Consider the following 11,050-nt stretch of genomic DNA (forward strand, 5'->3'; position numbering starts at 1 on the left):
CACACCAGCAGCAATTCTCTATCTTGCAACATTTTATATTAAACATTCTCATATGGTTCTTGCTCCCCACTACTCCTCAAAAAATGCTCTTATTAAAGTCACCAATCAAACCTACATTGCCCACTCTAATGGACAGTGCCTACCCTCAAGTAACTTGCTCCCACAGTAGCACTAGCTACACCTGGCTTCATGGTGCCAGATACTGACAGTCTTCTTTCTTCCTCATGTGTCCTTTGTCCTACCTCTCTTTTATTGGCTCCTCCTCCTCAATTCTATTATTAATATGGTCTCTTCAGGACTCAGTCCTGAATCCTCTACTCTCTGTATATCTCTTCCCACATGTATGATCTCATCAGTTCCTTTATTAATAAATGATAATGACTCTAAAAGGGTTATCTACAACCCACATCTCTCCTTTGCACTCCAGCCCTTACATGTTAAACTGCCTAACACCTATACTTGGATTGCTCAGACAGTGCAAATAATACCTCCTTTGATTTCTTTCAAAACCTGTTCATGCTGCCCTTGTTTTCAGCATTTCATTAAATGGTGCCACCAGTAGCCTATGTGGTTCTTGATTCTTCCATTTCCTTTAACCTCATATCTAATCCTTCAGAGTCCTATTAAGTTTATAACCAAATATACATTGAAACTATCCATTTTCCCTATAAACACTTAAACCACCACAATAGCACTCTTCACAGGTCTTTCCACGCTCTCTTTTGTCCCCCTATACACTAAGTAAAAAATCTGCTTAAAATGTATATCAATTTATCCTGTTCCCAAGTCAAAACTCTTGAAAGAATACCTACTATATTTAGAATAAAATCAAAGCTCCTAATAATAATTTATAAAGCTCTGAACGACCTTTTAATAGTTGCTGTCTTTCTCCCAACCTCACTCCATGTCAGCTTTTCCCTCACTTACTTCAGCATTTATATCAGCAATAATTATCTAGGTAGTTACTACGGGCAAAACACTGATAATCATTATAGAGAGAATGAGTAAGAGACAGTCTAGTAAACAAAAGCAAATAAAACATGATGAGAATTATAGGCTATAAATTTACAGCCATACTAAACATAAAACTAAAGTTTAACTCAAATGAACAATCATGGCCACTACTTTGGCAGAATAGAAGCATAAGTGTGAAGCAGTTGTGTAAATACCTCCATATTAAACTGCATTTTTATGGCTTTATTTCACCCATAAAAAGTCATATCATCCCAATTTTCACAATTCTCGGCCCATAAAGGCAGTACTCTCTTAAACATAACTGCAGTGAACATCTGCATCCAGGCAAGATGGAGTAAAATAATCGGATTGCTCCATCTCCCACTGTAAAACTGAAAACCATAAAAATTACGTCAAGCAAGTTTTCAGGCTCTGGACACAAGACAATATAAGATTGCTCTCCCAGAGAGAAACTGAGCCCTACAACTGAACCAGTTCCCCACCTAGAGACAGTTTCCAGGCTGCAATGTGAGGAAGAGAACCCAAATACAGCCCAACTCACTCTCTGAGATGAGGAGATATGGGATCCAAGTTTAGGGAAGCCCAAATTTGCAGGGCAAAAGTACCCAAGAAGAAAGAAGCTATACAAAATAGAGTTCTGGAAGGGTACAGAAGGGTCCCTCTGAGATTTAAGTATTGATTTGTTCAAGCATGAAAAATATTACCCAAGGCCAGGGAGAAACACCAAAAAACAATTCCCTATAAAGAGTACACAAGCCAGGGAATAGTTCAAGTTCTCACCAGCAAGCATGAAAAAAAATCTCATAATAGACTAGGCATGAGAAAGAATTCTCAAAAGCCTTAATAGGCTAATTTACTAGGCTAAATTAACATTAAAGGCTGCTTTTTAAAAGTCCTACAAAAATTTAAAGCAAGCCTCAAAAAGAGCCACTGGATTACAACTACACAACAGTGAGCCAGAACAAAATTCAACATCTAGTTTAAGGAATAAAAATCCAGAAAGCAACAATGTGAAACCCACGATGTTCATCTAACAATAGAACATTACTATATATTCAAAGAAGCAGAAAAATATATCACAGAATCAGGAGAAAAACTAATCAATAGTTTCGGAAATGACAGTGATAAAAGAATTATTGGCTGGGCGTGGTGGCTCACGCCTGTAATCCCAGCACTTCGGGAGGCTGAGGCAGGCGAATCACGAGGTCAGGAGATCAAGATCATCCTGGCCAACATGATGAAACCCTGTTTCTACTAAAAATACAAAAATCAGCTGGGCGTGGTGGCATGTGACTGTAATCCCAGCTACTCGGGAGGCTGAGGCAGGAAAATTGCTTGAATCAGGGAGTCAGAGGTTGCAGCAAGCCGAGATGGCGCCACTGCACTCCAGCCTGGTGACAGAGCAAGATTCCCTCTCAAAAAGAAGAATTATTAATAGCAGCAACAACGGTGGTTATAATGTATACTCCATATATTCAAGATGGATGAAAACAAGCATGAAGTCAGAAACGGAAGACATTTTAAGAAATCCATAAGGAATGTCTAGAGAAAAAAAAACACACACACAATAGCTGAGACAGGGTAACACCAACAACTATATTTAAGCATAGCTCTTGGCTGAGTGTGGTGGCTGATACCTATAATGCTAGCACTTTGGGAGGCCAAGGCGGGAGGATCACTTGAGCCCAGAAGTTTGAGACCAGTCTTAGCAACATAGTGAGACCTTATCTCTACAAAAAAATAAAAAATTAGCCAGGCATGGTGGTGTGAGCCTGTAGTCTCAGCTACTCGGGAAGCTGAGATGGAGGATCTGCTTGAGCCCAGGAGGTTAAGGCTGAAGTGAGCCATGATCGCGCCACTGCACTCCAGCCTGGGAGATGGAATGAGACCCTGTCTCGAAACAGAGAGAGAGAGGGAAAGAGGGAGAGAGAGAGGGAAAGAGGGAAAAAAAACAGCTATCAGCAAAACATATGTCATTATGTATGTTATTCTGCCTCAACTGGAAATTAACCCTGGAAGCATAATGACTAGAACAAGAACTATACTCACCTGGCAGTAAGTAACTACATAGGGACTTCTTGGCACAGCTGAGGGCCAAGGGTAGCTACACAAGTTAATGAACACAGCTACATGGCAGGGACATGTACATGTATGGATAATATTTAACACCACTAACTTGTCCAAAATCTGTCATTAAAAGCCTTTTTTAAGCAACAAAAACAGCCAAAATGTCAGTGTAACAAATAACCATCTTAACAAATGGTCCACTGCAGTGGTTTCAGGTTAATAAGTGTAATAATAATAATCTATCATAATAAATGCCTTCCATGAACCCAATTTACTTAAGTTATTCTATGTAAAGGTATTTTGGTTCTTTCCACTATAATCTTTTAGTGGCTCCACAGGAGTTCCAAAATAAAAATCATACTCTCTGTCATGGTTTACAAAGCCAACTCTGCTTTCATCCCTTCCAAATTCATCACTCACACACATTCTGATCCAACCATATGTAATTAATATTTAATCCATGCTCTCTAAACTTCTATGTTTGTACACACATCATGTCTTTGTTTATACAGTTTTTTTTTTTTCTGCCTGGAATTCTTCCTGTCCGAAAAACTTTTCCCAAATCTTTTGCCTAGCTAATTCCTTCCCATCTGTGAAGACCCAGATCTGGCACCATTTAGTGACAAGCTCACAGACAGACAAAGCCCTTGGTTTCCACAGGAGCTTGTACATTCCTTTATCACCATACCTTTTCATTTACCAAGGAGACGTATGCTTGCATGTCTAGCTGTCTACACAACTGCAAACTCATCAGCAGCATATTTTTCCTCTTTGATTTGTCAGTACCTTGCAAAGTACCTGGCATGAACCAGGGACCCATCAGACGATAATGAAACAATAATACGTAACATTTACAAATCACGTAACATACTAAGAAAACAAAACATATAAAACAGCCTAAAAGCTGATAGCTAACAGCTAGGCCATGGTATCCCCTACTGAAAATAAACAATTTTCATAAAACATAAAAAATAGTCCAGGCACGGTGGCTCACGCCTGTAATCCCAGCACTTTGGGAGGCCGAGGCAGGTGGATCACAAGGTCAGGAGTTCGAGACCAGCCTGACCAACATGGTGAAACCCCATCTCTACTAAAAATACAAAAATTATCCAGGTGTGGTGGCGTGTGCCTGTAATCCCAGCTACTCAGGAGGCTGAGGCAGGAGAATTGCTTGAACCCATGGGGCCAGAGGTTGCAGTGGGCCAAAATCACGCCACTGCACTCCAGCCTGGGTGACAGAGCGAGACTCCACCTCAAAAAATAATAATAATAATAAATAATAATGATACAGGGCCACTCCATTAAAGTGAAACAAGATAAAAACAAAACCTCTGTAACCATGTCTGAATACAAAACATGGCACTATGCAATCACACACACTCCAAACAAAACACACGCACACAAAAAAATGAACAAAAAAACACATCCTCCCTCTTCCAGTGACCAGGACAATACTTTTTTACTAATTACACCCCTCCCTTTGTTTGTCTCACCTCCTAGATAAAAATTGAAATACCCATTCTTCAAATTGCCCCTGCTAATTAACAGCATCCAATCCAGAATATAGCCTTATCCCCCTTAAGCCCTACCGAAAATCACCAGAATGAGCCCCAAACATATCACAAGTCCCTTCCTACTCCCTCTTACTGACAAGCCCCAGCTTTTCCTCATAATGTGTATTTTTCCCTTTTTCATAATCTAATAAACCTCTGTTTGACCAAAAGTGTTCCAGGTAGTCTTTGGTTGCTAGGCATCACTAATGGTAGACACTGTGTTAAGCACTTAACACACTCAACAAAGTTAGAACTATTACTTGATGTAAGACCCACAATTAGCTAGGGTTGGAAGCCAGGGTGACAAGGCCATGATTCTAAACACTGCACTGCACCAAAATTACTAGAAAGGAGAAGCAGCCAGCCTGCACTAAAACACACTGCCCTTCAATTCCCTTTACTACCTTAGCTATACATGCGGTGGCTCATGCCTGTAATCCTAGCACTTCAGGAGGCCAAGGCAGGCGGATCACTTGAGGTCAGGAGTTTGAGATCAGCCTGGCCAAAATGGCGAAATCCCATCTCTACTAAAAATACAAAAATTAGCTGGGGGTGGTGGCAGGTGCCTATAATCCCAGGTACTTGGGAGGCTGAGGCAGGAGAATCACTTGAACCCGGGGGGCAGAAGTTACAGTGAGCTGAGATTGCACCCTTGTACTGTAGCCTGGACAAAAGAGCAGAACTCCATATCAAAAAAAAAAAAAAAAACAAAAACAAACAAAAAAAAAAACAAAAACCAACTATACCAATCTAAACAAAAGAAAAAAAAAATCAGTGATCCATTAAACACCAAAAGCAAACAGAAAAGCAGAAAGCAGAAAAGAAAATCAAGAAGACAGCATGAGGTCTGGAACTTTTTAGTTCTCATTTAAGTTCTCTATCCCACTCCCTACCTCCAAAACAAGTACTAATTCTCTTCAGAGAAGTTTAGCTTCCTTAAGTCGGTTTTACCTTTAAAATCTACAGATTTGGGAAAATACTGTATCTCAGCTACAACAAAATTTAAAAAGTCATACTTTTTCTGAACACTAAATTCGTAAACTTCTGGCCTAATGCTTCCTCCATATTATCATGATATGCCAATTACACCATCATGGACCCATGGGCAATTCACTATAATGGAGCACCATTCTCTTTTGCATTAAACACACCTTAAACTTACCAAAATCACAACTGGACTGTAACAAGGTTTCCAAGTTGTACAGTTGTTGCCTGATTTTAAAAATGTAAGGTGAGAGTTAATTTTAGAACACTTTAAAGTATGTAACAATTACACGGACAATGTTTCCAAATCTATTACACAGCTTCAATACCTCTTTTATTTGGGGATGATGATAAATACCTTGTGAATGTTAACAAAAGATCAGTTTAAGGTAATGAAAACTTTAAGAAAAGATAAAATACATCTTTGCCTGACCTTCCAAAATTATCTATTAAAGACTGCATATATCTCAAAAATTATTTCAAATACCATAGACTTCACCATCAGCAAGATACTGTTTATATCTTTAAGTTTACAGCTGGGCGTGGTGGCTCTCGCCTGTAATCCCAGCACTTTGGGAGGCCGAGGCGGGCAGATTACGAGGTCAGGAGATCGTGACCATCCTGGCAAACATGGTGAAATCCCGTCTCTATTAAAAATACAAAAGAATTAGCCCAGCATGGTGGCGGACGCCTGTAGTCCCAGCTACTCGGGAGGCTGAGGCAGGAGAATGGCGTGAACCTAGGAGCTGGAGCTTGTAGTAAGCGGAGATCGCGCCACTGCACTCCAGCCTGGGCGACAGAGCAAGACTCCATCTCAAAAAAAAAAAAGAAGTTTAAGATGGGGTGCAGTGGCTCCCACCTGTAATCCTAGCACTTTGGGAGGCCAAGGCAGGTGGATCACCTGAGGTCAGGAATTCAACACCAGCCTGGCCAGCCTGGTGAGACCTCATCTCTACTAAAAATACACAAAAATTAGCCGGGCATGGTGGCGGGCCCCTGTAATCCCAGCTACTCGGGAAGCTGAGGCAAAGAAACACTTAAACTCGGGAGGCAGAAGTTGCAGTGAGACAAGATTGCCCCACTGCATTCCAGCGTGGGTGACAGTGCGAGACACCCTCTCAAAAAAAAAAAAAAAAAGAAGTTTAAGATACATAAAACATTCTAGGTTAACAGTTACATAATAAAATTTTAAACTGTATCATACAGTTATACAACAGAAGTTCAAAAAAGGAATAATGTAGACTAAAGTATCAGGGAAAGCTGTTATTTATGATGTTCCATCTTAATTCCGGATAGTAATTTCTTGCTATTCTTCCTAGTTGATTTCAAACTCTTTAAAAATTAACCCATATTTATAACCTATGTCCTAGATAAAGACTCACTCATTCTGTATGTTCAGGATTACAGAGGATCACTCACTGAGCCTGTTCTATCAATAAAACATGACATGGCGTAGATACAGTTAAGTCTCTTCAAAAGGTTTCATGGGATGATGGTGAGAGAATTCCTTCCACCTCTGCATTTTCCTTTAAATGTATCACATATAGATTTTTACTGTGTTTTGGAATAATTAGCTTTCAACAACTGACTCCTGTTTAAAATTACCTAAAATCTGAATATGAATTGTGTCTTAAACGATAATGAAGAACTTTAATTTTTATTGAGATGATTTTTTTTTTGAGACAGAGTCTTGCTCTGTCACCCAGGCTGGAGTACAGTGGGCAATCTCTAATCACTGCAACCTCCGCCTCCTGGGTTCAAGTAGTTCTCCTGCCTCAGCCTCCTGAGTAGCTGGGATTACAGGCATGCGCCACCATGCCTGGCTAATTTTTGTATTTTTAGTAGGGAAGGGGTTTCACCATGTTGGTCAGGCTGGTCTCGAACTCCTGACCTCGTGGTCTGCCCGCCTCAGCCTCCCAAAGTGCTGGGATTACAAGCATGAGCCACCGCGCCTGGCTGTCCTCATCGTTTTTTAAAAAGCACGTGTTTTTAAGAAATTCATACTGAAGTATTTATGGGTGAAATGACATGATGCCTAGGATTTCCTTACAAATACTTAAGCCAAAAGAAGAGGAGACAAGACAGATGAAGGAAATGTAATAAAAAGTTGTTGTTTACTGCAACTGAAGGAGGGTATATGGATGTTCATTATATTATTATTTTGTGTATGCTTAAAATATTTCATTAAAAAAATTTTAAATGTTGTCCAAATAAAGAATTAATATTTCTATTACACGGTCTAAATAATTTATTTGGAAAAGACCATACTCTAAAAATCACTGAAAGACTATGGCTATTGCACAACAAAAATATTTTAATTTTCTTCTAAAAATTATAGTTCAAAGCCTTAAATATTTGTCAATACATGATGTCAAATGCAAAGAATAAAGATTCCGAAAATAAAACGCAACTCATTAAAACCGTTACTCATCATGCATTGCTGCTTGATTACTGTTACTGGTAAGATAATCAAGTGAGCAACCAGCACAATTCCCCTGGTCTTTTGTAATATCAGTATTGGAAGCCACCCAACAATGTAATTTACAAAAGTGAACAACACCTACACTCACAGAAAGTTAAAACGAAGAAATACCTGAATAAATGAAAGAGTTCTCTAGATGAATTCACTAATGCTGTTTCAGTAACCCACTGAATGCCAAATATTTCCAAGGTATCTTCTTCAAAATTAGTTGGTAAAGGGTCAAGATTCAAAATCAACCTGAAATGAAAATTATGTTTTAATCTCATAAAAAGTATACTAAGTACCATAATACAACGGCTCTTTTCTTTACATTATTTGAATCCATATTATACATGACATGTATAAAAAGTCAGAAAATGCCTTGGTACTTTACACATTCAAGATTACAATAGCTAGGCTGTATTAAAATGTCAATCTTCTATATTGATAAAATGTACGACTAAAGTGTAATGTAACTTAAGAGGAAAAATCAACAAGAATTCTAAAAAACATACTTATGCCTGTCTTCACCAGTATTCTTCAGTTGTAGAATTTCATCCTTTGAGGGGACATTTAATTTTTAAAACTGCTAAAAGCTATTCTGAGCCATGTCTGGAGAATAGTATCCAACTAATGAAGTTGAGTATTCTATTTAAGGTCTCTAACAAGGTACAACTATAAAGTCAACAAAAATAGTTTCCTGACTGAAACTGCCTCAGCAGGTATTACCAAAATATTTCAAGAAGAGCAGTTTTACTGTAATATATATGTACCTGCCCGAGGCAAAATAAGTCTATACACTTCTATATGTGTAGGTAGGATTAGAAGGAACGGGGGCAATAAAAAATGTTTGTCTTTCTTAAAAATTACTGGAAAGCTCTAGAATATTATCACACTCTTTAGAAGGAAATACTATTGCAAAAGGCTCAGATAGGAATTCACTTTAAGTAGAAGAAAAATTAGTGCCCAGCTCCCTACTGTAAGGGAACATCAGTTACCAAAGAAGTTTTCCCTAATACCCCAAATACTTTAGATATGCCCTTACCAAGAAGCCAGCAGAACTGATAATCATTTGTACCCTTATGATATACTAAGCTGATTTATAAAACATGATTTGGTGAACACCAAAGTTTAATGGGCTGAAATAACTAACATTCCTAAAAAACTGGTGAATAATCAGATGAGGGAAAATGTCTCTGAGTTTTACCTACCGCTTAAGGGCTCCGCTGCAGAGGTAGGATTCTCCAGAAAAATGTTTTCCTCCTCCTCTGTCGTCAACAGCACAAGAAAAGTAAGGAGGTTTGCACCATTCCGTCCCCAGCTCCAGCTCTAAGCTGTCAGTCAGGAAGGTCGATGCGGCAGAACAGTTCTCCATTGTTTACTTCATGTTCTGAAACGTCTGGGGTTCGTTTTATCATTAAGGGCTCCAAAGAGAAGGTGTGAAGAGATTCCTGTGTGTGTGTGTGGCGGGGGGAGGGGGGGGCGGCAAGAGAGTGGGGATTACTTCATAAAGTTCCCAAGACGTCCGCCAGCAGGAAGGAAAAACAAACGAACAAACCCAGAAGCCAAATTCCCAATTCCCCCCCGCCGCTCCGCCCATTAAGGCTGTCAGAACTTAAGACAAAATGCACAACCAACTGGCTGTGGCAGGGACTTCGAAATCCGCCCACTAAGTCGGGCTCTGCAGCCCAGGACAAGGTGAAAAGCAAAGAAATGTCTGCAGGACATAGCGTTCCGGGCTTGCCTAGAACTGCGCCCTCCGCAACGTTTCTAAACCACTCTCCGCCCGTTTCCCAGCAGCAGGGTGGAGAACGCTCCCTCCCCGGCTCGGGGTAGAAACTAGCAAAGCAGTCCCTAGAGCCAACCCCGACCCTCCGAGGAGGAGGCGAGACCCACCAGGCCCACGCCCGGCAGCACTCGGGCGAAGGCGGGGTGCCGGTATCCCGCGTACCCGGCTGCAGCAATGACCCGAGGCGTCGGTTACCCGCGGTGCCTGTCGTACCTGCTCACACTTCCAGCTCCCGAAACCTGCCTCCTGTGACCCAGACCACCACCAGAAATCTCTAGGGTCCAAACCGCAAACAGGCGAAATTCCCGCCACCGCGCGCCCGCGCTCCGAAAAGGCGAGGCCACGGCGCAGCCCTCGCCCGGCTACCAATCGCCTCGCGATATCTGCGCGGAAACAGCCGGAGCGCCACGAATTCTCGCGAGAGTCCATCAGCCCGGGACGAGGTACTGAGAAACTTTTTTTTTTGTACCTTTAATTGGTGCGTTAGGCTGAAAGGCGGGGCCTGGTAAAAAAAAAAACAAACCAAAAACGGAACTGCTGCTGAGGCGGAGGAGAGGATTTAAGGACTATGGGTTTATCCTCTGGCCGGACCAAAGGGAAGAGATTTACTCCAGTGAGTACGAAGTGAGTGCCTCGTTCACACCCACAGTCGCGCCGTCCTCTCTTCCCGCTCTGGGGTCAGAAACTCTTGTTAGAATGCAGATGCCTTTTGTCCGTGGGCTGTGAGGCAGGCAAGTGCAACAGTGAATTTTCTCAGTAACTGATGGAACAAGTAGACAGAAAATTAGTATGGATATGGAAAACTTGGAAAGCACTACTAACCAACTTTACCTAATTGACGTTTATAGGTGACCAACCCAACAATAGCAGAATACACACTCCTGGCAAATGCACATGAAACATTCACTAAGCGATACCATATTCCTAGCCATAAAACAAACGTCATCAACTTTAAAAGGATTTAAATAGTACAAAGCATATAGTCTGATCATAATGGCATTAAACTAGAAATAAAAAAATAGATACCTGAAATACTCTAAATATTTGGAAATTAAGAATCATACTTCTAACTAACCTATGAATCAGGAAAAATCACAGGAAAATTAGAAAATACGTTGAATTAAATAAAAATGAAAACATTAAAATTTGTAACAGTACCTGCTTACATTAAAAAGAAGAACTCAATTCAATAAACTTTTGTCTTAAGTAACTAGAAAAAAC

The 11,050-nt window shown here is 40.5% G+C and overlaps 1 protein-coding gene across 8 annotated transcripts in view; it reads right to left on the reverse strand.

Moving 5' to 3' along the window:
* The window catches only part of MMS22L (MMS22 like, DNA repair protein), a 145,275-nt gene extending 135,051 nt beyond the window's left edge, over window positions 1–10,224 (reverse strand). For 4 of the 8 annotated variants that reach the window (XR_010116298.1, XM_055259343.2, XM_055259353.2 and 1 more), the window contains exons 1-4: window positions 10,043–10,200; window positions 9,252–9,491; window positions 8,173–8,298; window positions 5,758–5,807 (exon numbers count right to left, since the gene is read on the reverse strand). Coding sequence is in view for 6 of the 8 variants with exons in the window: in XM_055259343.2 (XP_055115318.2) it covers window positions 5,758–5,807; window positions 8,173–8,298; window positions 9,252–9,415 (340 nt within the window). In the remaining 2 variants the exon portion in view is untranslated. Of the gene's footprint in view, window positions 1–5,757; window positions 5,808–8,172; window positions 8,299–9,251; window positions 9,492–10,042 lie in introns of those variants that run through there. The other 4 variants (XM_055259314.2, XM_055259304.2, XM_063619633.1 and 1 more) reach the window with 4 other exon arrangements.
* Window positions 10,225–11,050: the final 826 nt, after the last annotated feature.

This window comes from Symphalangus syndactylus, chromosome 2 (genome assembly GCF_028878055.3).
Source record: "Symphalangus syndactylus isolate Jambi chromosome 2, NHGRI_mSymSyn1-v2.1_pri, whole genome shotgun sequence".
In the NCBI taxonomy this organism is placed as follows: Eukaryota; Metazoa; Chordata; class Mammalia; order Primates; family Hylobatidae; genus Symphalangus; species Symphalangus syndactylus.